Here is a 26140-nt window from a genome sequence, read left to right as displayed (position 1 = left end):
AAAACCATTGCGTAACCCAGTTAAATTGTCATGTCGCCTCCCATCCCAGAAGTGGCTGCACTTCATCGTTTGATGAGCAAATCCTTTGTAGTGTTGCTGTGCATTGTCAAACAGCTGCTGTGCCCCACCCCAGAGGTGGCTGCATTTCGGCACTGATATTCCAGTAGCTCATTATTGCGCAGCTTTTAGACAGCTGCTGTGCCCCACCCCAGAGGAGGCTGCATTTCGGCACTGATATTCCAGTAGCTCATTATTGCGCAGCTTTTAAACAGCTGCTGTGCCCCACCCCAGAGGTGGCTACATTTCGGCACTAATATTCCAGTAGCTCATTATTGCGCAGCTTTTAGACAGCTGCTGTGCCCCACCCCAGAGGAGGCTGCATTTCGGCACTGATATTCCAGTAGATCATTATTGCACAGCTTTTAAACAGCTGCTGTGCCCCACCCCAGAGGAGGCTGCATTTTGGTGATCCTGGCATATAATTTTTATATCCGATTATGTTCTTTGGGTTGAAAGGATGGTGAGCTAGGATTACCCTGGATCCCTTCTGCAGGGAAGATTTTCATACTTCCCCAGGGTGCCATCAATTTGCTGTCCCCTTTTTTAATGCATCCTGCCACCTTTCCCTTCCCAGCTCCAGGGACGTGAGAGGAGTTTCACCCCCGATGCTTTTATGGGAGAGGCTGTTAACATCAACGTTCAATTCTTCTATAAATACACTCCTGACGATCGTATATAAAGGCATCAAAGGCCATGGTGGCCTTGCTAATTCTGTAATTAAAAATAGCAAAATGCAGAAGCCCGTGGGACACGCCTGTCAGTTCCTGAATCTAACCCGCCTCTGTCTCCTACTGGCTTGCAGGGCTGAGCCCCTATGGGCAGGCGCCACCGCTTGGTCGGCCAGCCACACAGCAGGCAGCATCTTGCTATTAGAGTTGAAGCTGCAGGGACTGTTGGGTCTGACTCAGCTCGGGTGTAAATCAGGAGCGAGACCATTGAGCTCAGTGGAGTTGCTGCAGAGTCAGAGCCTGGTTAGGACAGCGCTGGATGGGGAGAGTTTCACTGAACTGGGACCCGTGGAAACAAGCGGAACAGAGCTGCCCAAGGCAGGCGCACCCACCCCTCAGGCTGCAAGCATCACCCAACAGCACAGCCACCCAAATACGGGGTCCTAGAGCGCGAGCCCCACCCACGCCACCGCCCAAATATGGCGTCCTAGAGCGCGAGCGCCACCCACGCCACCGCCCAAATACGGCGTCCTAGAGCTGAGCGCCCGCCACGCCACCGCCCAAATACGGCGTCCTAGAGCACGAGCCCCACCCACCCCACCGCCCAAATACGGCGTCCTAGAGCGCGAGCCCCACCCACGCCACCGCCCAAATATGGCGTCCTAGAGCGCGAGCGCCACCCACGCCACCGCCCAAATACGGCGTCCTAGAGCTGAGCGCCCGCCACGCCACCGCCCAAATACGGCGTCCTAGAGCACGAGCCCCACCCACCCCACCGCCCAAATACGGCGTCCTAGAGCGCGAGCCCCACACACACCACCGCCCAAACACGGCGTCCTAGAGCCGAGCACCCGCCACGCCACCGCCCAAATACGGCGTCCTAGAGCGCGAGCACCGGCCACGCCACCGCCCAAATACGGCGTCCTAGAGCGGGAGCGCCACCCACGCCACCGCCCAAATACGGCGTCCTAGAGCACGAGCCCCACCCACCCCACCGCCCAAATACGGCGTCCTAGAGCACGAGCACCCGCCACACCACCGCCCACATACGGCGTCCTAGAGCGCGAGCACCGGCCATGCCACCGCCCAAATACGGCGTCCTAGAGCGCGAGCACCGGCCACCCCACCGCCCAAATACGGCGTCCTAGAGCGCGAGCGCCGGCCACCCCACCGCCCAAATACGGCGTCCTAGAGCGCGAGCGCCCGCCACGCCACCGCCCAAATACGGCGTCCTAGAGCGCGAGCCCCACCCACGCCACCACCCAAATACGGCGTCCTAGAGCACGAGCGCCGGCCACGCCACCGCCCAAATACGGTGTCCTAGAGCGCGAGCGCCCGCCACCCCACCGCCCAAATACGGCATCCTAGAGCACGAGCGCCCGCCACCCCACCGCCCAAATACGGCGTCCTAGAGCGCGAGTGCCCGCCACGCCACCGCCCAAATACGGCGTCCTAGAGCGCGAGCACCCACCACGCCACCGCCCAAATATGGCGTCCTACAGCGCGAGCGCCCGCCACCCCACCGCCCAAATATGGCGTCCTAGAGCGCGAGCCCCACCCACGCCACCGCCCAAATACGGCGTCCTAGAGCACGAGCACCCGCCACGCCACCGCCCACATACGGCGTCCTAGAGCGCGAGCACCGGCCACGCCACCACCCAAATACGGCGTCCTAGAGCGCAAGCCCCGCCCACGCCACCGCCCAAATACGGCGTCCTAGAGCGCGAGTGCCGGCCACCCCACCGCCCAAATACGGCGTCCTAGAGCGCGAGCGCCGGCCACCCCACCGCCCAAATACGGCGTCCTAGAGCGCGAGCGCCGGCCACGCCACCACCCAAATACGGCATCCTAGAGCGCGAGCCCCACCCACGCCGCCACCCAAATACGGCGTCCTAGAGCGCGAGCACCGGCCACCCCACCGCCCAAATACGGCGTCCTAGACGAGTGATTTTCTCATCTGTGAACCAAATCGTGGACCACACTGCCACTGGAGGCTTGTGACAAAGTTTTAACCTCTCAGGGATATGTTTAAAAGAGGCCAGATTCTAGACATGCACAAACCTAGAGCTGATCATGATCTGCCTCCCTGAGTATCTGGACCCCAAAGCTTTGCTGGGGAGATATTGCGGGGAACGTCCCCAGTTTAGCCCGCTGGTGTTCCAAACCCTTGGTGAGTGGCAAGGACAGGAAATGTTTCATATCCGGGCAGGTGTTTTCAGGAGCGGCACTAAGGCCCATGAATGATTGATGGACCTCCAGCGACCCCTACAACTGGCGAAGGAGTTGCTGGATTATTGGTTTCCTGGCGATGCTCTGGAGGGGTGAACGTAACCGCAGGAAGGAAGAGACAGGCAGGCAGGGTTTGGATCAGAGGCACTGGGGTGTGACAGGGCAGCAGAGGTGTGTGCTGGGTGTGTAAGAATACAGGGGCATCTGGGACAGGAGCTTGCACCTTGGCAGCAGAGAAGTGTCTGAAATGAGGGCATAACCCCCCAAATGTGCCCCCAAATCCTTTGTAACCCTCATGCCGGGGGTCCCTATCCCAGCATCCCCTTCCCTTCCTACATCCACCAAGGTCTAAAGCTGACAATGGGAGCCCAGGCCGCAGCATCTCTGAGCTATGGTCCTTTGGGGAGAGTGTGTGGATCTATCTGTTTATCACACACGCCCCTCTCACTGGAGTTGTGCCTTTTGCTGATTCATGTCTCGTAGCCAGGAAGAATAAAAGCTTTGTAACCAGAGTTACTTATTGAACCCCTGTGATTCAGCTTTTAATTATCATAAGAAAGAGACAAACACAGGGCTAGATTAACTCCCATTTCCAGAGCCATTTTCATCCCAAGAGATCTAAATATGGAACAATTCACTTTCCTTCGAAGTGCAGCCACTTCTGGGTGGGGTGAAAGTGGCAGCTGTTTAACAGCCTCACAACAACACTGTACTGGGATGGCTCCCCCAGCACGGAAATGCAGAGACTTCTAGGGTAGAAGGTGGCTGCTGATAACACCCACACAGCCACGCTACCCGAGAGTTTAGGTCAGAAGGTAATGGAGAATCCTGTATCCCACTGAAAACTGCAGGGAAGCATTTTAAGGAAGCTCTAGATACTGGGCTGATGAAACCAGTTATGAGTCTGATCTGAAATGCTCAGTGCTACAATCTGAACAGGTTTGTGTGTTATAACCGGGCTGGTTATAACCACTGAGGCCATCCACGCTATGATCCTGTCTGAATTCACAGGCTAGGTATATGCAGGCCTGGAAAACCTCCAAGGAAAACCCAGGGGCTGAGATGGGTTCCATAGGGAACGCTCTTCCCAGTCAGCCAGGGCTGCCCCCACTGCCTCAGCATGGTGCCAGGGTTCGCTTTGCTGCAGGCAGTAGAGTGACATTCCCAGTGTGACTGAGGTGACGTTGGATTGGCCCCTTCTTGGATGCCATGAAACCAGGCTCTTGTCAGCTTTTGCTCATGGGATCCTGTGGCACTTTTCCTAAGAGTCGGGATATTAGCTCCAATATCCTAGCCAAATGTCAAGACAGATAATTGAATTCTGCCTCCTTCCACTCCCCCTGGGTTTGCACATGAAGATTGGATCATGCACTTCCAGAACAGCTGTGCGGTATTGCCATGCGCCGTTAACCAGCTGCTGCACCCTCAGTGCTGAGCAAGTTATTCCTGCGTGTTCCTCTGTTGGAGAGCACTGTGGGATCCATGGAAGGAAGTGCGAAAGAAATAAGTAAATGATGATTTTATTTTTCATGAAGCAGGCCCCCTTCACTTTAGCCGGTAACAGCAGGACTCCTGGGTTCTCTCCCTGGCTCGGGGAGAGGAGTGAAAGCTTGCGGTCTGATCAAAGGGAGTTGGGAGTCAGGTCTCCTGGGCTCTGTTCCCAGCTCTGTTGCGGGTAGAATTTGACCCTGAGAGTCTTGGCTGCCCAGTTGCAGTGAGACCCCTTCTTTCCACCAGTTCCTACTATAGCCCCATCCACACATGCCTTTCTCCCCCCCTCCTGTGGCAAAATTACAGTGTTCCTCTCAGAGGGGAGCTTTCCCCGCGCAGGGCAGGCAGCCTCACTTCCCAGCATGCCCCTTATTTTGTCTCTCTCCCCTTCGTCTCTTGCAGCATCTTGGCAAAAGTCGGCTCTGACTTCGACCTGCGAACGCTGCGGGCAGTTCGTGTGCTCCGGCCACTAAAGCTGGTGTCGGGGATTCCAAGTAAGTGAGTTAGTCCTTGTGCTCCCCATGGGACCTGGGATCCAGCCACAGGTCCCTGCCACCTCCTCACGGGGCCCAGCACCCAACCCTGGGCTTGTTATCCCCCAATGAGACCCGGCACCCAACCCCAGGCCCTGTTACCTCCCTATGGGATCCGGCACCCAGCCCTGGGCTTTGTCATCCCCCAGTGGGACTCAGCTCCCAACAGCTGCCCTGCTACTCTCATACTGAAGCTGGGAACTGGCAGGAGCTGCTGCAGAGAGAGGTTTTAGAAGAGCTTGTCTGACCTTGTGTGTTCAGAGAGTGACTGCTGCTGGTCTCTGAAGCACTTCTCCGTTTGCAAACATTACTCAGGGACCTAGGAGTCCAGAACCAAATGGTCTCACTTGCGGGGGGCGGGAGGTGTCTCCCCAGTGCTGCCTAGAAGAGGATGACCCCTTCTGTGATGCTTGATTATGACAGTGTGTAGGAGCCCTGGTCATGGAGAGGACCCCATTGTGCTGGGTGCTGTACGTTTATTAGGTGTATTACGGTAGCACCTAGGTGCACCAGTCAGGGACCAGGCCCCCATTGTGCTGTACAAACACAGAACGCAAAGATAAGCCTGGCCCCCAGAGTTTCTAGTCTAACTAACTGATCTACTGCCCTCCTGGTGTGGAGTCTCATTGCTGAGCACAGGATCCTTGGTGGGGTCCCCACACAGCTGTAAAGTGAGGGACTCTCCTCTCACTGCTCCGGGGCCCCAGAATTCCATGGCCCCGCCTTTGCCGTGGGAGCAGCCGTCTGACACCCTGTCTCCCTCTCTCCCGCCCCAGGTTTACAAGTTGTTCTGAAGTCCATCATGAAGGCTATGATACCTCTGCTACAAATTGGCCTACTCTTGTTTTTTGCAATCCTTATTTTTGCAATCATAGGATTAGAATTTTATATGGGAAAATTTCACACCACCTGCTTTGACTTGGTGACAGGTAGGTCCAGTGCCCGCATCGCCTGTCCCCTGCGTTCGGATCGGGGTCCCGTAGGTGAGTGACGCAGGGAATTGCCAGTCAAGTGGCAGAAAGGAGCCAGCACAAGCTCCCTTTACTTGCCTGCTGGTTCCACATAGGGAGGAATGTTTGTCTAGCAGGGGTCTGGGAGCTAGGACACCTGGGTTCTAATCCCCACTCTTGGAGGGGTTGGGCATAGAGCAGGATGCTTGAGACTTGGAGGTTCTACTCCGAGCTCTTAGAGGAAAAATGGTCTAAGGAGTAGAGCAGCAAACAGGGAGTCAGGACATCTGGGTTCTAGTCCAAGCATTGGCACTGACCTGGTATGTGGCCTCAGGCAAGTCACTTCCCCTCTCTGTGCCTCGGTTTCCCCCCCTACCATGTGGAGGGCATGTTGACATGGATCAAGGCTAGATGAAGGAACATCTGTAAAGGGCTTGAAGAGCCTCAGCTGGAAAATCCCAGTCCTTGTTGTGTGTGAGAGAGGGTGGTATGAACCCAGCTGGCACCGGCCCTGTGAGCAGCAGCCCAGCCAACGAGTGACAGCACCTTCCCTGGCCAAGTGTCCCAGGGTGCGGTGCTGGAATCTGCCTGTCATCCCCACTAGTCTCTTTCCTTCTCTCTCTCCCACTCCTCCCTGGGCCCCTGGCCTGCGCTCAATATGGAATGGCCTAATTATTTCTCTCCCCTGATGGAGATGGTGTTAATTGAGGGAGAGCTATTTCTGCAACGCGGCCATGTCATCGAGAAGGGGGTTGGGGAGGGAAGGAGAGGGGGACGGAGGAAGCACCTGCAGTGTCCCAGGCAATCTGACTCTCCCAGCAGACACGAGAGAAGTGGCTCGAATTAGTATTTGCAAATCCCGGCTACCAATCTGGAGGGAACCAGCACTCAGTGCAGGGCCCCTCCCTGCACCAGGACAGGGTGTCTGGGAGTCAGGGGCTGGAGCTCAGCTCAGGGTCCCAGGAGGGGTCTCCATAAGGCACTGTAGAGAGGGACCATCCCTTCCCTGCTTTGGGAGTAGAAGAAGAGATGCTGGACCAGGACCCAGGAGACGCGGGTCCAGTTCCTGGCTTAACCATGGCCTCCCTGTGTAACTGGGCAAGTCATTTGTGTCTCTGCTCCCCATCTGTGCAATGGGGTAATACCCCAGGGTGGTGGCTGGTAGGTCAAGGAGTGACTTTGAGATGTTCAGATGCTGTGGTGCTGAGGGTCAGAGAAATAGGAGGGGAAGGGTCTGGAACTCAGTGTGGGGATCCCAGTCCCCTTCAGAGAGGGAGTATGTCTGGGATCATGGAGGGCGAAGGGGGGAGGACTTGCCAGTGCTGTACACAGGAGGGCTGCATGGCATGGCATGTGTGGGGATGACCAGGTGCCCCAACGCTTCCTTCCCCAAGGCTCCCATCCCCGAAGAGCACAGGGCCCAGCCCTGCTGCCACTGACTCCAACAGGAGCAGGTTCAGGGCTCCTTCCTGATACCCTCAGACACAGGTTCTGTCCTTTCCCCCTCCCTTTGTAGAGACCAGGCTGGCTCTTTGGATGCCAGGCTCCTGAACGTCAACTGCTTTCTCTCTGCACACAATTCCTGTGCCCCGCACTGGGGTCTTCCAGCAAAAGGATCCGGGAAGGGCTTGGTATCGTTACTACCTCAGCTCTCTGACAAGCGGAAGGGGCCATGTAGGGAGAAGCCCTTGGCTTCTGTGGGGTAACCCACCAGCCCTCAGATTAGCTGTCAGATGTAAGGTTACCCGCCAGCCATGGGGGTTACCTGACTTTTGCAGGGCTGCCCACCTGCCATCGGGATATCAGTCCTTTTTCTTTTCCCACCCTGCAGGCGAAATCAAGGTCGATGTTCCATGTGGGACAGAAGAACCAGCCCGCATGTGCCCCAATGGGACAGAATGCCGTGAGTACTGGGAAGGCCCGAATTACGGGATCACGCAGTTCGATAACATCCTGTTTGCTGTGCTGACTGTCTTCCAGTGTATCACCATGGAAGGGTGGACCGAACTCCTTTATTATGTGAGTCCCTGCCTGCAGCAGCCCTGGGCTCTAAGGCCTTCACTGCCTGGCATCTGGGGGGCAGGGCAGGAAACTCATGAGGGGTAGGGGGTTCCCTGCACATATTGCTTTTCATTACTTGGATAAAGAAGCTGTGCTTAGCGGTCTGAGCATAACGCTGAGAATCAGGACTGTTGTGTTCTCTTCCTGAGTCTGCAGCTGATTTATGGTTTGGCCATGGGGGAGTCACTGCCCTGCTGTGCCTCAGTTTTCCCATCTGTAAAATGGGGGTGATGATCTCACAGGGTGAGTTTGTTAATTAATGGTTGTAAAGCATTTTGACCTGCCTGCTACCTGCACTGATTCTGTACTGCAGGGTCACTGCACCCACCTGGCACGGGTGCCGTCTCTGTACTGCAGGGTCACCGCACTCACTTGGCACGGCTGTCATTTCTGTACTGCAGGTCCATTGAATCCACCAAATATGGACATTGGCTCTACTGTGCCTTCCTGGCCTTGGTCCTGCCCTATAGAATCACTGCAGCCCCTAGAGAGAGGCACAAATCTTCTTGGCCAAAACAACCCGTTTCTCAGCTCTGAGTTACATGAGTGAGACCAGAACAGACCTGGCTGTTCAAAAGTCCTGAATCTACTGGGGCATATTCTCAGCTGGGCCAATAACCATCAGCCCGAGGCAGCCAGCCCCCTCACAACCCTGACACTGGACCCAAGAGGCATCCTGTGGCTGACATGTGTCCAGACTCCAGAGGGAGGCTCGTGGCTTCCCCTGGACTGCAGTTAAGAAGCTGCCAGGCAGCAGTGCCCAGCCTAAGGGGAGCCTGCTTCCAGGATGCTGACAGCCTGCTTCTCTCTCAGCATTTTGTCCCTGATCCAAAGTGCAATGGGGTCCTCACAACCAAGAGGCCAGGCACGCGGCTGGCCATGCGTGCAGAATTAATGAGCTGGGGCGTTCTGCTGAGCCAGGGAAAAGGATAAAGTGCTCCACAGAGATGTGGGGTGGGGGAGAAGGGGAGAGAGAAGAAGAGAAAAAGAGAGAGGGCGGTGCCTGGCCTGGAGCCCGTAGGCCTTGTGGCAGGCTGGAGAATGGGGGATGAAGCTGGGCCTGCCTGGTGGTGGCATATAGGGGAAAGGTGCGAGAGGGGGCCTTTCAGACAGCTCCCATGCACAGCCAGGGGTCTCTGGATTGCTGGGGAAGGTGACAGGGATGTGTGTGCGAGTGAGAGAGAGACGGTCACTGGCCCTTACAGGGCAAATGGGACCAGCCCTACCTGTGCCATAATTAGTTGCCTTGTAGCCTGAGGGGGTGGAGCTAAGGCGATGGGTTACCTGAGAACACCTGGGTCTCCTAAAAAGGGCTGAGCAAACTGTGTTCCAGGGAATTCTTTTTCAGGGAGACAGGTTAGCCCCAGGAGAAAGCAGGGAGTTCCTTGGTAGGGGAGACAGTACGAACTTGCGAGGATAAAGGGCCTCCAGGGAGAAAGTCCTGGGAGGTAGGGCTCAGCTAAAAGCACCAGTTTCTCTGTGGGGCAGGGACCGGGGAATGCCAGGACCTGTAGACTGGGAGAGGAGTTCCAGGGGAAGCAGCTGGGGAGTTAGTGCTCTGTGACAGGGTGGGGAAGGGTTTCATGGTAGCCCAGAAGGGGCAGAGAAACTGAATCCAGAAAGTGGGCTCCAGAGGGGGAGAAGAACCTGTTGTTTGTTAGGATTTTTAGTTGGACCCTTGTTATCCTGGAAGCATTCAAGTTTATTTAGTGACTAGCTGGAGGGCTGTCATGTGACCAATGTGGGGAAGGCTGAGGGGACCCACCCTGGAAGGGGAAACTGAGGTAGGGATGCTGCAGAGCTGTCCCATGTCATGAGGGATGCTCTGGAGGGGGTGACCCTGTTCCACTGTGGCTGAGTGTGTTAGCTTGCAAGAGGGGAGTTCATTAGTGAGCATGGCACTGTAGTGTGTGAGTGGCAGGGCAGGACCTTGTGAGAGAACCTGTGAAGGGAGCAGTGTGGAAAAGTAGGTGTGTTAATTTGCAACTGTGTAAGTGCCAGGTTATGGTAGCATGGTTGTAATATGTCTGTGTGTGTTAACACTAAAGTGTGTAGGTGTCTGAGTATGTCTGGTGTGTGCAAGGACAGCCCTGTGGTGCATTAGCACGTAGCTGGGCTGGGGGAGCTTGAGTTTAGCTGTCTGGGTATGAGACTGAATAGGACGAGAGGTGCTTTGAACAGTGACCTGGCCAGTTAGTTCTGGGTGGAGACCAGGAAGGAAAGCCCAGGGTGCAGCAGGAAATTGCCTTGATGATCCAGAAGGGGGCACTTCTCCTATCCCTTAAGGGCTGTTGAGCTCAATGCTTTGCTTGGAAGGGAAGCTGCACGCCCACAGCATCTGCCTTTTGGATAAAACACAACAGTGAGATCACTGGAATCCCGTGGCTCTGTCCCCAAGAGTAGCAGCCTTAGCTCCAGGCTCCTGCTCAAATTCCATTCGGCCTCCCCAACCCCTCCCTTGAAATCTGTGTGTGACACAGGATTCTTCTCGCTTTCTGCCAAAAGCTGCTACGCAGTGTGGGTGTGGGCCGTTACACAGCTGCCGTGCTCCCCCGCAGAGGTAGCTGCATTCTGGTGGTGGGTGGCAGATCCTTCTCTAGAGACCATGAAGCACTTGGGGACGGAAAGCGCAATGTAAACATAAATTATTCCTAGTTCCATGAGCTAATCACACTAATGCAGGAGAGAGACCTCGTGTCCCAGGCCCACCGCAGCGGGAGCAGCACCGCCTGCATCTCTCTCTAGTCCCCAAAGGCTTCCAAGTGGATTAGTAGCAGCCAGCATTGCTCCGTGAGTCAGCTGTTGTCAGCCCCTCCAAACTGGTGGTGGTTTAGGATCTGCTTTGCGCCAGTCCTCTTGGCGAGAGCTGACCTTCCAGAAGCAATGGCAGTCTGCTGCAGGTGGGAGCAGGAGGAGCTCCAGAATGGAGCCCTGCAATAGAACTGGGATCCTGCAGGACCCACTGCCACGATAGCGGGAGCAGGATTGAAGACTAGTCCCATGCAGGGCTCTGCTCCAGCACCTATGCGGGCCTGTGGACAAGGGCTTTGCAAGACACTTCTGCGTGGGTGGGCGTGGGCAACTGTGGAGGAGGGCAGGTGCACAGGGGGTGGGATGCACATCCAGGGCATAGGTTCTACTCAGGTTCCACTTCAGGGGCACTATGGAGCCTTTCCCCTCTTGGAGTCACTGGCTCCAAGCTGGCCCTGGGGCAGGGGCACTGGCTGGCTCAGGAAGGCAGGGAATGTCTCTGGGCCTTTCTCTTCTAGCAGGGTGCACCTCCAAACTGGCCCCATGGCAGTGAGACTGGCTGGCTTGGGGGACTAGGGAATGCTTCACAGGGCCTTACCCAGGTAGATGGTGCCGCTCCAATCTAGTGCCCAGCATGGCTGGCTCAAGAGGCTGGGAGATGGGCTGTTGTGGCCTTTCCCTTCTAGGGCCTTGGTTTGAATTCAGCTCCATTCACTTGTGACTGAGGTGTGCTACCATTGGTCCCTATGTGAAATTAGTTAAGTGGGTCTCAGCCAAGTTCCTAGCAGCTGCGTGCCTATGTCCTCTCTTGCCCCCAAAGCTGGGTTTCCCCAGGAGAGGGCTGAGGCACGTTGATAGGGGCCATGAGCATGGGAGGGAAGATGCTGACCGTGCTCGCCACGCTGTGGATAAACGCAGCAGGCCATCCCCTGGGGCTGCCAGCCTGGTGCTCCCATCCTCCAATGAAATTCACTTTGAGAATGAAAATATTCTCCGGAGGGGAGAGTTAATGAGTTACTGCTCCAGCGAGCTCTCCTGGGTTCTATCCTGAGCACAGACTTCCCCTTGGGGACTGGGAAAATCACAGTGCTGCTCTTTGTGCCTCAGTTTCCCCATATTGGTTATGGTCTCCACTTACCTCCCCTGGAGGTGTGTTCATTAATTACTTTACAATTCAAGGCCCTTGGGTGATGATGTACCTTAATTACAATCTCACAAGCCTCCAGCCCACCTTCTGCTTCATGGCAATGACCCAGATGTCCGCAAGCCAGCTCATATGCCTGATAGAGCAACAGTCAGAGGAGTATATGCAACTTCCCCATCAGCTCTGCGCCAATGTGTTTGCCCCTGTGACTAGGGGATAAAACCACCCATCGGGGGGGCCTGAGACCCAGAACCCCCCATGATGCAGCAGTGCAGTTCAGTTGAGCCAATCCATCGGTGGAACAAGCCCTTATGACGCATTCTGTCATCGACAACCCAATTGCTCTGGACCATCCCACGAACTCCCAGCCTTGTGGGTAATTGCTTCCTCTGAACCCTGCTCCCTTTTGTCTTCATCATGTGCCTTTTCTGCTAGATTTGAAAGGAGCCCTGGATAATTAACCAGCGAGTCATTTCTTTCCAGCCTCTCGCAGAGGAGGAGAGCAGAAAACATGTGTATCGCATACAGTTGTCTTACCACCATCCAGTGCTTGCTGCCCTGTCCAGACTGTACCATGGGGCTGACGTTGGCTGCGAAGCAGCTGTTGCACCCCCCACCCCTCCAGAGACAGCTGCATTTCAGCACAGAGGATTCTGTTGTTGTTTTACAGTGTGAAAAGGGGGGCGGGGACCAGACACTGAACCAGCCGAACCATTGGCAAGAGGCAATGGCAATCTGCCTCTGAGTGGGACCTAAATTGCCAGCCGAATTGGGAAGCAGTGCCTGGGGGCAGGATGGCTCAGAGGGCTTGGGGTGTGACGTGGGGGGTTGTTGCACCTTCTGCTGAGCCTACGTCTACACTGTAAGTCAGGGGTGTGATCCCCAGCTCGTACAGATGCACTCCTGCCACCCCGTGTGCAGATAGCGCATTAGAAGCAGCACCTACGGACTTGCTGCCCCGAGGATGTTCCCATGGGCCCCAAGTAAGTTTGTGCTCGGGGCAGCTAGCTCATGCTGCCGCTGCCCTGGTGGCTCTACTCAATAACAGCTAGCCCAAGTATGTCTGCGCAAGCTGGGAGTCACCCTCCCCCCCCAGCTCCTAGTGCAGATCCTGAGGCACCCTGGCCATGCCACAGGCCAAGCTGTTGACCAGGCATCTGGCAGGACACAAGCACCTTGCAGAATTCAGGTCCCTTCAGGACGGGAGTGGAGCAGCTGCCCTAACAAGGCTGCCACAGCAGGGGAGCCTGGACCCAGTCTGCCCCTTGCAGTTACGGGGAGATGGTGGGCATGGCAGAGTCTGTAGAGGCCCTGAGGCCCCTTGACATGCTCCCCACTCCCCAGGCACCACTGTCACCAGACCCCTCTGCTGCACTCTGGGCTCTCATTAGGCTGAGCAGCCGGGAGACTGCCGCTCACTTTGTTCCTTGGCCTATATTTAGCAGCGAGAAATGGGGACAAGGAATCTTTAGCAGCTCATGGAGCGGAGGCTCACAAAGCGCCCATCCCCGCTCCTGCCCCTCCAGCCCCTGGCACTACAAAGGGGAGGACAAAGAAGCCAGTCAGGAGAAGAGTCCATTAGCACCTTCCCTGGAGCAAACCCATGACCTGCTGCTAATGTCTGCTTTCAAGGCACAAAGTGGGGAGCGGCCGGGTTCACTCTGAGCACCTCAGGGCAGTGGCTGTGGGAGGGAACCGGCAGAGTGGCCTATGGTTTGTTTGCAAGCAGCAGTTAGTGCCAGGGTGTTGGCGGGAGGCGTGTAACCTAGCAGGCAGAGCAGGGCTTTGAGAGTCGGGACCCCAGGTTCTAGCCCTGGCTCTGGGAGGAGCGTAGGGACATCAGCTGGGCATGTTCTCCCCATCCCCTGCCAAGGCGCCCCAACCTGAGCAGCAGGACAGGTAATCAGTCCCCGTGGCCTAGTCCGTCTGTGGCTGCCGGGGGCTGTTTGTGCTGACCCCACTGGTGCCAGGGCCCATCCTATGTAGGGTGACCAGACGTCCCGTTTTGGCCGAGACAGCCCCTTTTTTTAAGCCTTGTCCCAGCTGTCCCAAATTTTTTTGGCAAAACTTGGCATTTGTCCCATTTGCACTTGCCAACTGATGCCCAGTTTTGCCCAAAAAATGGCATGCGACGCCTAGCAGGAGATGGAGGAACGTGCAGGGGGTGACGGCTCGGGCGAGTGGTTCTGGCCAGGCCAGCCCTGCCTGGGCAAGAGGCGGGGGGTAGCAGCTTGGTTGAGTGGCACAAGCCAAGGGGGGGGGGTGAGCATTGCGGGATGGCCCCATGTGGGCCTGGGGGCTGAGCAGCATGGGTGGGTGGTTCAGGCCAGCCCTGCATGGGGGAGGAGTTTGGGCCAGTGGCTGATGCCAGCTTGGCAGGGTTTTCCCTTTTGGGAAATATGGTCACCCTAAGCCTAATGGGGGCTGGGCAGCAGACTCAGCTCTCTTGGAAGTAGGCTAGGAGTGGGCCTGCTGAGCTGGCCAGCTGCTTGGGGTCCGTGGTCACCAGCCCCTCCTTGGAGGGAAGGAACAGCCTGGCCCTGGCAGCCCGCACTGGCTGAGTCACTCCCTTCTCTCCCAGAGCAACGATGCCTCAGGGAACACTTGGAACTGGGTGTACTTCATCCCCCTCATCATCATTGGCTCCTTTTTTATGCTGAACCTTGTGCTGGGGGTGCTGTCTGGGTAAGTGTGTGGCCCCTGCCCTGGATTGCATTCTCGACTGACTTCCAGGGTCCCAGGATGTTCTGTAGGGAATAGGGCATGGGACTGGAAGCCAGGGCACCTGGCTGCTCTTCCCAGCTCTGGGAGGGGAGTGGTCTCTGGTAGTTTGAGCGGGGAAACCTGGAAGTCAGGATTCCTAGGTTCTGCCACTGACTTGCTGCATTAGCTTGGACAAGTCACTTCTGTGCTCTGTGCCTCAGTTACCCCACCTGTAAAGCGGGGAGAGTGACACTGACCCACCTTGTAAAGAGCTGGGAGATCTGCAGAGGAGAAGTCCTAGGTGCGATCCTCCGGGAAGGGGTCAGAGCAAACCCAATGGGCTTTTGCCATGGCTGCTATTGGATTCCCTGGCATACGCCCTGCACCCACAGCCATGCTGCTCACCCACAGACGTGGGCACACGTATATCCGGACACACGTGTAGGTGCACGTCTTACACACTATGTGTACACCCCTGACAGTCCATGTAGATACATGGGCGCACACATACCGCATAGACGGACATGGTCACACATACCAGGCACATGGACACACTTACCCTTCTCACACAGGTAAACACACACACACTCCGCATGCACAGGGTGCCCCAAATAGCACCTTCTCGGGGGAGGAGGTGCATTCTACCCCCTCCTTGTGATACCCACCTGCTCAGACATGTGCAGGGCAGCCTGGCAGACAGTTTGACTGTTTTGATGCCTGCAGGGAGTTTGCCAAGGAAAGAGAGCGGGTGGAGAACCGGCGGGCGTTTCTCAAGTTGAGACGGCAGCAGCAGATTGAGAGGGAGCTCAACGGCTACATGGAGTGGATCTCCAAAGCGGGTGAGGACTCCTTTCTACCACAATGCCAGCCGGGGATGGGGGGAGCATACTCTTCTCAGTTCTAATGCACTAGGTCCCTGCCCCTCTCTGGGCCTCTGCCCAGCAATGGCAGATGCTATTTCCCTGCCTCTGGGAAGTATGTGTCGGGTCGGTTCGCATCCCCTGCCCTGGCTTTCAGTTTGAGTTGCCAACCCACCCAAAGGCTCAAAGGCCCAGATCACCAAAGGTACTGCGGCACCTTTGAAATCAGTGGGAGTTAGGCACCTAAACACATCTCTGGGGCTGAGCCCAAAGGTGGCATCTGGAACACCAAGATCTCCCCGAAAACTTGGGCCCCTTTCGATGAACCCAGCCTGTCAGTCCACTCAGCAAGGAGCCCCGGAATCTGAGTGAGCTCCATGCAGGCTCCCAAGTGAACATTCCCCCTGGCTCTGATCTTTGGTGCAACATCGTCTGCTCTTCCCCTCTCACCCCTCCAGGGCAGGGTTATGGAGTCACTGACCAGCTGCTAGGACAAGAGATGGGTGTCCTGGTGGGAGTGAAGTGAATGATGCGGACCCCACACCTCTTTCCATATTCCCAGTCACTCCTTTCCACCTGAGCCCTCCTCCCTCCCAGGGCATTCCAGCCTGCCTTCCCCTTGCTAGGGCCCTCCAGCCAGCACGCCACCTCCTGCGTGCCCTGGGGAGGGGTGCCCTGTGGTAGGGGCCCTTTGGCCATGTGGCTTCTTTCTGCATTGGACCTCGATGTGGCACCATGGGGCCCCTCCCCCCTGAAATGTGGTAGCGTAGATGCCCTTCGCTCTGGCCCTTGACTGGAGCGGACTCAATTTGGCCCCATCCCAGCACAGCTTAAGAAGTTTCCCCAGAATTCCAGGGGCGTGTTGTTGCCTAGATTAATTCCCGGTTCTTTTCCCTCAGAAGAAGTGATCCTAGCAGAGGATGAGACGGAGGAAGAGCAGAGGCTCCCGTTTGATGGTAAGCTGTGTGCCCCTGAATGCCGAGTGGCTCCCCGGGGGCTTCCGAACACAGTTGCACTAATGGTGGGCAGTCCAGGGGGCTGGCTTGAGGGCTCAGTATAAACAGGTGCTGTTCATCTGCCCATGTTCCAAAAAGTTCTGGAGACAGGAAAAACAGCAGAGAAATTCTGGTGCAGCCTCATCTAGCGGGGGGCACTGTAGGGAGTGGGGCAGGAGCACTGGCTGTGTGGGGAGCACCTGGCTTCTCCAGCTCCTCTCAGAAGGGGGCAGGGCAGGGTCACCAAGGGGGTGCTCCTGGCTATTCCAGCCCCTTCCAGCCAGGGCACTGTACAGAGTCTGACTGGGAAACCCAAAGGATAATGTCTGTTTCTCTTGCCATGTTCCTGTTGTTGGAGCTCTGCGGAGAGCCACCATCAAGAAAAGCAAGACAGACCTGCTGAACCCGGAGGAGGCAGATGATCAGCTGGCCGACATCTCCTCAGTGGGTAGGTCCGCAGCCTTGTGTGCAGCCACGGTGGGCACCGTGTGATGCGGGAAAGGACAAACCTGTCTGCCGCTGTGACGCTTCCCAGGGCTGTGAGTCACCTGACCACCCTTGCCCTTAGTGTTAGGGAATTGTATCTGTCCCTGCTGTGGACCAGCTCCCTGAAACCACCAGCCTCTGGCACCGCTCCCCAGGTCCCTGCAGGCCTCGCTCTGTCTGTACAGGCTAGTGATAGGCATTCGCTGAACCCCAGGTCCTCCAAGCGCTCCTGTTCCACTGAACACTCACACAACTCTGAGATTGGCTGTTCCCAAAGGAGTTAGACACACCAGCTTGGTGGATTCTATGCAGGATCACCACTTAGCTTAACACGCTTTGAGATATACAGTGAAAACAAGAAGAGATGGAAGTGATAGCAAGTAAGAATATCGGAAACAAATGGTTATTATATATAAAGCAAAATCGTAACACACTTTCTAGAGACTAACCTTAATGGGCAGGGCACTCCCCTATCTCCTACAAGATACCCCAAGTTCTGTCCCCAGAGTTTTCAACCAGTTTGGTTGAGACCCATTCTCATAAGATCAAGCCCACTCTCCAATTTTCTTCACCAATTAAAGGAATAACTGGGGGTTCACCTAGTTTCAGAAGTTCATTGTCTTACCCATAAACTCCTGCTGGTTTTGTGTTTTCCTCCAGCCCCCGCAATCTGTTAATTTGCATTTTGCTCAGACTGTAAATGGGCGTCTATTGTGTACCAGACAATTTGCAGTTTGCATGTTCCTGGCTAGAGAGAGAAGCATCTCCTTCCCCTGCCTGGCAGGAGTATGTGGGCCACCTTTTGGTGACCTGCCTTAACTCCCAGACCAAGGGAAGATCAGTTTTAGCATATACTCATCGCTCCTCGCATATTCTCCATATGTACCTCTTGCAAAGATTATGAGGATGAGCGTGACACAGGCTTTCAGTAGCCACCTTACATAACCCCTTTTAGTGCACCCAGGGATCCCTGTTCCCCTGTATACTCCTGGGCCCTCTGCCAGTTGGCATCCGGAGGTCCTTGGGTCACACTGCCACACACACTGCAGTTTATTGGATGCAGGATCCTTCTCTTTCTGTCCTACAGGCTGACCCCAGTAAGTGCACTGAGATCCTCGGCCCAGGTGCCATGTTACTCAACTGAGAAGCGGGTGGAGAGTTAGCTATTTCGGGGAATGGGGAAACCCAATAAACTGCCCCCTCTAACACCTGTTCCAGCCATGTTGGGGCCTTTGCCCAGGGGCTGCTCCTAACCTTCCTCTCTTCCCTCTGCAGGTTCACCCTTTGCTCGAGCCAGCATCAAAAGTGCCAAGCTGGAAAACTCCACCTTTTTTCACAAAAGGGAGAGGAGGATGCGTTTCTATATCCGCCGAATGGTCAAAACTCAGGCCTTTTACTGGACAGTCCTCAGTCTGGTAGCACTCAACACCTTGTGTGTTGCTATAGTACACTACAGCCAGCCAGATTGGCTATCCGACTTCCTCTGTGAGTATGGCCGGCGGCCTGAGCACACGCTCCTTTCTTTCTCACATCCCCTCAGATGGTTCACTTGGATTGAGGAGTCCTCCTTTCCTCTCCTCGATGGCATGGCTGTTTAACTTCTGGTGCACCCCAGCCCTACAGGTGGCTGCATTTCACCACTGAGGGCGGTGTCCCTACTATGGACGGTTAAACAACCGCTGTGCCCCACCCCAGAGCGGGTGACTGCTGTCTGCGCGGCACTGTTCTGTGCTGTTAACCAGCTGCCACACCCCCTGCACCAGAGGATTTTGGTGGGAACGGACAGTCTCCCTATGTGAGTGTCTATCAGATGGCAAAGCACTCTGTGATCCTTTGGGGTGAGGGCGCTCTAGGAATGGAAGGTTTCAGAGTAGCAGCCGTGTTAGTCTGTATTCGCCAAAAGAAAAGGAGGACTTGTGGCACGTAACAAATTTGTTAGTCTCTAAGGTACCACAAGTACTCCTTTTCTTCTAGGAATGGAAGAGATTATTAGTGGGTCATTCAATGGGCAGTTTAATTTCTGGGTTTCTCTTAGTGGAGAGAGCAGCAGGGTGGGAGGGAGCTGGCAGGGAGATCTGGGCAGGTCTGAGTCATCTCTCTCTCTCTCTCTCTCACACAGACTATGCAGAATTCATTTTCTTAGGACTCTTTATGTCCGAAATGTTTATAAAAATGTACGGGCTCGGAACGCGGCCTTACTTCCACTCCTCCTTCAACTGCTTCGACTGCGCCGTAAGTCCGCACCTCCTTGCCCGCCACGGGGCCTGCAAGGGGTGGCTGGGCTCGCTTGCACCCGTTAAACCAGGAGCAGTTCCGTTGGGCCATATTCTGGTTTCAGTTACACCGGTGTAAATCTGGAGTATCTCCATTGAGCCCAATTTTGGTTTCAGTTACAACTGTGTAAATCTGGAATAGCTCCATTGGATTCTGTGATTTGTTACACCAGTGTAAATTCACAGTAGCTCCCTTGAAGTTGACTTCACTGAAGTTAATCGGGATTTACAGCAGTGCAGCTGTGATCAGAATCTGGCCTTGTGGAGTTCGTGCGGATTTACAGCTGCATGGGGTTGGAGGCAGGATTGTGTCTGTGCGCATTTGTACATGCTAATGGGTAGGTACGGGGGGCAGGGTGGGAGTGCATGCACAGAGGTGAGCATTGGCAGGTGGGTGCGCACATGTGCCTGTGATCATGTGTGTGCCCTTGGGTACAGGTGTTGGAGTCATGTGTGTGAATACACAGCCTGTCCTGAGCATGCTGCCAGCCCCTAGGTGGGAGAGGCTGGGAGGTGTCCGCTCCAAGGGTCCCTGCACAGCCAAGGCCCAGGGTGTTTTCTAGGCCACTAATATGCTTCTTTGCTCTCGGGCAGGTTATCATAGGGAGCATCTTTGAGGTGATCTGGGCTGTCATGAAGCCTGGAACATCCTTTGGAATCAGCGTGTTACGAGCTCTCAGGTTATTGCGTATTTTCAAAATCACAAAGTAAGTTCTCTTGCTTCCAGTGTGTGTATGGGGGGGTGGGGGGGGTACGCTTAGGGTTGCCAACAGTCCCTTATTACAAGGGGCGTCCCTTGCTTTTTTATTTCTGTACAACAAGATTGGGAGTTGCTGAGTGATGCAAAAAGCAGCAAGAAATACCCCCCAGAGTACTGCTTATTATTAACAGTAATTATTAATTATAATAACAATGGGAAGAGGGGTAGGGCAGGGGTGCTAAGAAAACAGTCTCTTATTTTTTCAATGCAATGTTGGCAACCCTAAGTTACAGTGTGTGTGTGCTTGAGTGCATGTGTGTGTCCACATGTTCGTGTGTGTGTCCGTTTGTTGGTGTTCACCTTTAACTGTGAGCCCTAGGCTGTGCCATGACCGTATAAACATCTAAAGCAGGGGTGCGCAAACTTTTTTGCCTGAAGGCCACGTCGGGGTTCCGAAACTATATGGAGGGCCGGGTAGGGAAGGGTGTGCCTCCCCAAACAGCCTGGCCCCTGCCCCCTATCCACCCCCTCCCACTTCTCACCCCCGACTGCCCCCCTCAGAATCCCCACCTCATCAAACCCCCCCTGCTCCTTATCCCCTGACCGCCCTCTCCTGGGACCCCCCACCCCAAACCAGCCCCCCCCCAGGACCCCACCCCCTATCCAACCTCCCCCCGCGCTCCCTGTCCCCTGACTGCCCCAACTCCTATCCACACTTCCGCCCCCTGACAGGTCCCCCAGGACTCCCATGCCTATCCAACCCCCCAATTCCTCATCCCCTGACCGCCCCCACCCCCAGAACCTCCTCCGCATCCAACCACCCCCTGTCCCCTGACTGCCACCCGGGACCCCCTGCCCCTTATCCAATCCCCCCACTACCCGCCCCCTTACTATGCCGCTCAGAGCACCAGGAGCCAGCCACGCTGCCGCGCAGTCTAGAGCACCAGGGCAGGCTGGCGACTCTCGCAACCACGGTGCCCGGCAGGAGCTTGCAGCCCCGCCGCCCAGAGTGCTGGCGGCAGGGTGAGCTGAGGCTGCGGGGGGACAGCAGGGGAGGGGCCAGTGGCGAGCCTCCCTGGCCAGGAGCTCAAGGCCCGGGCAAGAGTGTCCCATGGGCCACAGTTTGCCCACCTCCGATCTAAAGGCACATTTGAGTTTGTCTCATGCAGCCGGCAAATAACACGGCCACAGACACAAACACCCAATCACACGTGTACATCTGCCCATCGATATGTGTGCACTTGTCTGTCATCACCTGATCACACGCTGCCAGGGGCTCACCTGTGGTTCCTTTGGTCGCTCTCCACAGGTACTGGGCTTCCCTACGGAACCTGGTGGTGTCTCTCCTGAACTCCATGAAGTCCATCATCAGCTTGCTGTTCCTTCTCTTCCTCTTCATCGTCGTCTTTGCCCTTTTGGGGATGCAGCTCTTTGGGGGCCAGTGAGTAATTGGGGGGACCCTCTGAGCCAAGCCCTCAGCCAACCTGTTGCCTTTCCAAGATCCCACCAAGCTCTGGGACCGGACTAATAGTGAGCTGGTCCCAGCCAGTGCCCCTGTATCGCCTCCTGCAGAGAGAGGCTGGGACTGCAGTAGCTGGGAGTGCCTCCCGCAGCCAGCAGTCCTGCCCCGCTCCCCGACAGTGCCATCTGCTGGGAAAGGCTGGGACTGGATCAGACACTCCTGGCTAACTCTTTTCCCTCTGACATGGCAGGCAGGTAAGGGGGGTGTGAGTAATATGCCTGTGTGTGTTGGTTTGGTGTTTCCCCTGTGCAGGTTCAATTTTGACGACGGGACCCCTTCCACCAACTTCGATACTTTCCCAGCAGCAATAATGACAGTATTTCAGGTACGCGCTCCACCACTCGGTCGCTGTCGCAGGCGGTTAGAGCTGGGCAGGGAAACAGGAAGAGACATCACGGCGTGAACTTAGGGGAAAGGCCCACAAAGGGGAAGCGATTGTCATTCACTGTGTTCATAGACTCATAGAATATCAGGGTAGGAAGGGACCTCAGGAGGTCGTCTAGTCCAACCCCCTGCTCAAAGCAGGACCAATCCCCAATTTTTGCCCTGGATCCCTAAATGGCCCCCTCGAGGATTGAACTCACAACCTTGGGTTTAGCAGGCCAATGTTGTGGGCACCCATTGAACTCAAATGCCTGCTGAACCCTTTGGGAGGAAACACACTGGGTTAAAAGATGCCCCACTATTTCCATGATGGGCCAAGAAAGTTCCCAGGCCCCATTTCCAAGATTTCCAGTAAGCCATCCAGCAAAAACAGACTGCACCCACTCCCTCACCCGCCCCCATTTTGATGGTGCGATGTTCACCATGGCTCAGAGAGGGTTGGAGACCTGTCTTCCCATCTCAGGGTTGGTCATGGGGGTGGCGTGGGCCCCTGCGCACTGTCTGAAAGGATTCTCTGCCTCCTGTGGTGCCTTGTTCTTTTCCCTTTCAGATCTTGACTGGCGAAGACTGGAACATGGTAATGTACGATGGTATCAAATCTCAGGGCGGAGTCCATCAGGGGATGGTGTACTCGGTCTATTTCATTGTTCTGACCTTGTTTGGTAACTGTATCCTTTGCTCGGTGGCCCCAGGAGAGAAAGAAAGCAGGCTCTAGAGGGAATCCAACTCCTAGGTTCTAACCCCAGCTCTGGGCGGGGAGTGGGGTCTAGTGCTTAGAGCAGGAGGGGCTGGGAGCCAGGATTCCTAGGTTCTGTTCCCAGTTCTGCCTCTGGCTTATTGTGCAACCACGGACTAGTCAGTTCCTCTCTCTGTGCCTCTGCGTCCCCATCTGTTATATTAGGATAATGGCGACCTTTCCCTCAGTGGCGGGACGTTCCAGGGTTGTGAGGATTAGTGGACACCTGTGTGAAGGAGTGCTTTGGGCTCGTCAGTGAAGGGTGAAGTGGTGTTCTTTGTGGGGCTCAGACGCCCCAGTGATGGGTGCATTAGAAATAGCTAGCTGTCTCGGTAGGCAAAGGGAAGAGAGCGATTCTCTGGATCAGACCTGGAGCAGCTGGAGCTTGGGGCTGTGAAACTAGTCCTTGGTACACTGGGCCAGTCCTTGGATGGGAGACCTGCAAGGAAACCCCAGGTGCTGCGGGCGCAAGCGAGCTCTGCATGTGCATCACAGACCACGCCCCCTATGCTGAGAGAGCCCTGGGAATATGCTGAAAGCCAGGCGTGGCTTGAGCTGGGGCAAGGATGGTTGCCCTTGGCCTCAGAGGTGTTTGGAGCTGGCTCTGCCTTGACTGGGTGACCAGATACCCTGCTGAACGTGTTTTTGGCTATCGCCGTGGATAACCTGGCTAACGCACAGGAGCTCACCAAGGTGGGAGCAACTTCCCTGGCTTGCCTGGCAGGGCCAGGGCAGGATGATCGGGGAGTGGGGGGTTCAGGAGCCCTGAGATCTCAGAGCAGCCCTAGGGGCCCCTTTGGAAGTCGAACTTCCTTAGGGAGCGTCCTGAGGGCTGAACCGCGAGCAGTGTCCGTACACAGACACAAGTGTCCATGGTAAAAATGTTGAGGTCCGTGGGGGGTGCTCACGGGCAGCTCCCCACAAGCAGCTCCCCGTCCCTGCTGTTGCAAGTGGAGGCGCAGCCAGGCAGCTCTGCACACTGCCTCTTCCTCCCTCCCCAAGCACTGACTCCGCGGCTCCCAGCCCATTGGCCGGGAACCACGGCCAATGGGAGCTGCAGGGGCGGCACCTGCGGACGGGGCAGTGGACAGAGCCGCCTGGCCACACCTCTGCATAGGAGCTGGACCGGGGACATGCTGCTGCTTCTGGGAGCTGCTTGAGGTAAGCACTGCATCGAGCCTGCACACACAGACCCCTGCGCTCCACTCCCCTTTCCCAGTCCTGATCCCCCTCCCACCCGCTGAACCCCTTGGTCCCAGCCCGGAGCACCCTCCTGCACCCCACCCCCTCATCCCCAGCCCCACCCCAGAGCCTGCACCCCCAGCTGGAGCCCTCACACACACCCGCCCACCAACCCTCTGTCTCAACCCAGAGTCCCCTCCCTCACCCTGAACCCCTCATTTCTGGTCCCACCCCAGAACCTGCACCCCCAGCCCAGAGTCCGTACCCCCTCCCACACCCCAACCCCCTGCCTCAGCCCGGAGCCCCCTCCTGCCCCCCGCCAATGTCCATCACTACGTCCAGTAATTTTGTCAAGTGTCCATTGCGCAACATGGTGGTGCTGCCCCCTTGTTCTAGGTGAGGAGTGGGCTCGTGGCTGAGCTGCTAACACTGCTCTTTCCAGCGCAGGAGTTGCCCCAGCCCCTGGGCTTTCTGGCTAATCTTCCGTCACCTGTTTCCTACCTCTCGCCCCCGGGAGCTTGTTGGACTCCTGGCTTCCTTATGCAATAAGAGAAACACACTCCCCTGTCCGCCCCTCAGCCCCAGCCTCTCCTTTGCCCCAGAGAGACGCAGATCACACACTCCTCCCTGGAGTCCATGGGAGCGGTGGCATCAGGATTCCTCAGCTGTGTGTCCTAGGGCCTACACAGCTAGCAGCTAGGGATGATGTATTCTGAGAGGTTTTCACCTTCCTCTGAAGCAAACGAGACCAGCTACAGCTGGAGACAGGACACTGGTTGGGGTGGGCCCAGTCCTCCGAGGTGGTACAGAGAATCCTGTGTCTAAATGCCAGGCTGGTGAGCCTGGCTCATGTTCTTGGGGTCTACAGATCTGGGGTGGGGAAGGAACTTCCGTTCCAGGTCAGATTGGTAGGACTCTTGTGGTTTTTTCGATTTCCTCTGCAGCGCGGGGTGCCCGCTGGGATCACTTGGGCTCATCTCACCTAATCCGTTCCCTGCCATTGCTGAGGCTCGAGCATTGGCAGAATTTGTTCCTGCCTGTTCTCCGTCCACAGCACACACCAGTTCAGGCTCTTGCGGGCTGGGATACTGCGGTCGAATCCCAGTTGCTGGGCTGGCTGTGCGGGTGCTGGTGGTGCCCTGTGCTAGCCAGGAGCTTACACCAGAGGAGCTGATGGTCCCGTGGTCTGACCTGGGGCTCCTGAATTCTCCCTTAGCTCGTGGAGCGGGAGGATGGGCATCCTCGCCTTGCGGCCACACCCGGCTGGGGAGATGCAAGTATCGCCCTGGATCTTGAAGCAGGAGTCTCCTGGGCTCACAGGCGCCAACTTGGTCCTTTCCCTGGGGGGGCTAGACCCCTATTGCGCCCCAGGTCCCACCCCTGCTCCACCCCTTCCCCCAAGCCCAACCCTGCCTCTTCGCACCCCCTTCCCCACCCTGACTGCTCCCCCTCCCCTACAGAGCCTCCTGCATGCCAGCTGATCCGCGGCAGGAGGTGTGGGGAGGGAGGGGGAGGTGCTGACAGAGGGGGACCATTTTTTCCCCGGGGGTGCTCCATCCGCGGAGTCAGCACCTATGCCCGAGCGGTTTGCCAAGGCTGCAGCAGGCTTGTCACCCTTTGTGTGGTCTCACACACCAACCCCCCCGAAAGGGGGGGCTGAGTTACACACCAATGGTTCTGTCGCCAAAGGGACAGGGTTGATGGGGATCAAACGCCGCTAATGCTCACCCGTGTCTGTGCCTATCAGGATGAACAAGAAGAGGAGGAGGTGGCCAACCAAAAACTTGCACTACAGAAAGCCAAGGAGGTGGCGGAAGTGAGCCCCCTGTCTGCAGCCAGCATGTCTATAGCGGTGTAAGTGCCGTAGGTAGCGACACCGGCGGCCAGGGCACGTACCGGAGCCCTCAAGCTCTCTTGTTCCGTGACGCTGTGTCTGACCGTGGGCTGCTGAGCCTCGGCACTGGCTCATGTTGCAGGGTCTGTTCTCAGGACAGCTAGAGACAAGGGGAGCAGGGCAGGGCGCTGGCTGTGGGAGGAGCTCCCGGCTACTCCAGTCCCAGCTCCTCGCAGCAGGGGGCGCCGTGGGGAGCAGGGCAGGGCGCTGGCTGTGGGAGGAGCTCCCGGCTACTCCAGTCCCAGCTCCTCCCAGCAGGGGGCGCCGTGGGGAGCGGGGCAGGGCGCTGGCTATGGGAGGAGCTCCCGGCTACTCCAGTCCCAGCTCCTCCCAGCAGGGGGCGCCGTGGGGAGCGGGGCAGGGCGCTGGCTGTGGGAGGAGCTCCCGGCTACTCCAGTCCCAGCTCCTCCCAGCAGGGGGCGCCGTGGGGAGCAGGGCAGGGCGCTGGCTATGGGAGGAGCTCCCGGCTAGTCCAGTCCCAGCTCCTCGCAGCAGGGGGCGCCGTGGGGAGCAGGGCA

The 26140-nt window shown here is 56.6% G+C and overlaps 1 protein-coding gene across 3 annotated transcripts in view; it reads left to right on the top strand.

Annotated features, from left to right (window-relative positions):
- The window catches only part of CACNA1A (calcium voltage-gated channel subunit alpha1 A), a 179965-nt gene that overhangs the window by 83424 nt on the left and 70401 nt on the right, over positions 1 to 26140 (top strand). The window contains exons 5-19 of one of the 3 annotated variants that reach the window (XM_084610174.1): positions 4851 to 4942; positions 5758 to 5910; positions 7763 to 7950; positions 14469 to 14572; positions 15314 to 15429; positions 16350 to 16406; positions 16804 to 16893; positions 18207 to 18416; positions 19051 to 19163; positions 19799 to 19911; positions 21214 to 21345; positions 21679 to 21751; positions 22361 to 22478; positions 23172 to 23239; positions 25476 to 25582. In XM_084610174.1, the coding sequence (XP_084466300.1) occupies positions 4851 to 4942; positions 5758 to 5910; positions 7763 to 7950; positions 14469 to 14572; positions 15314 to 15429; positions 16350 to 16406; positions 16804 to 16893; positions 18207 to 18416; positions 19051 to 19163; positions 19799 to 19911; positions 21214 to 21345; positions 21679 to 21751; positions 22361 to 22478; positions 23172 to 23239; positions 25476 to 25582 (1734 nt within the window). Of the gene's footprint in view, positions 1 to 4850; positions 4943 to 5757; positions 5911 to 7762; positions 7951 to 14468; positions 14573 to 15312; positions 15430 to 16349; positions 16407 to 16763; positions 16894 to 18206; positions 18417 to 19050; positions 19164 to 19798; positions 19912 to 21213; positions 21346 to 21678; positions 21752 to 22360; positions 22479 to 23171; positions 23240 to 25475; positions 25583 to 26140 lie in introns of those variants that run through there. The other 2 variants (XM_084610175.1, XM_084610176.1) reach the window with 2 other exon arrangements.

Source organism: Lepidochelys olivacea, assembly GCF_965140295.1.
Source record: "Lepidochelys olivacea isolate rLepOli2 genome assembly, chromosome: 20".
NCBI lineage: Eukaryota > Metazoa > Chordata > Testudines > Cheloniidae > Lepidochelys > Lepidochelys olivacea.
Note: the sequence above shows the minus strand (reverse complement) of the source record. Positions and strands in the feature narration are given on the sequence as shown.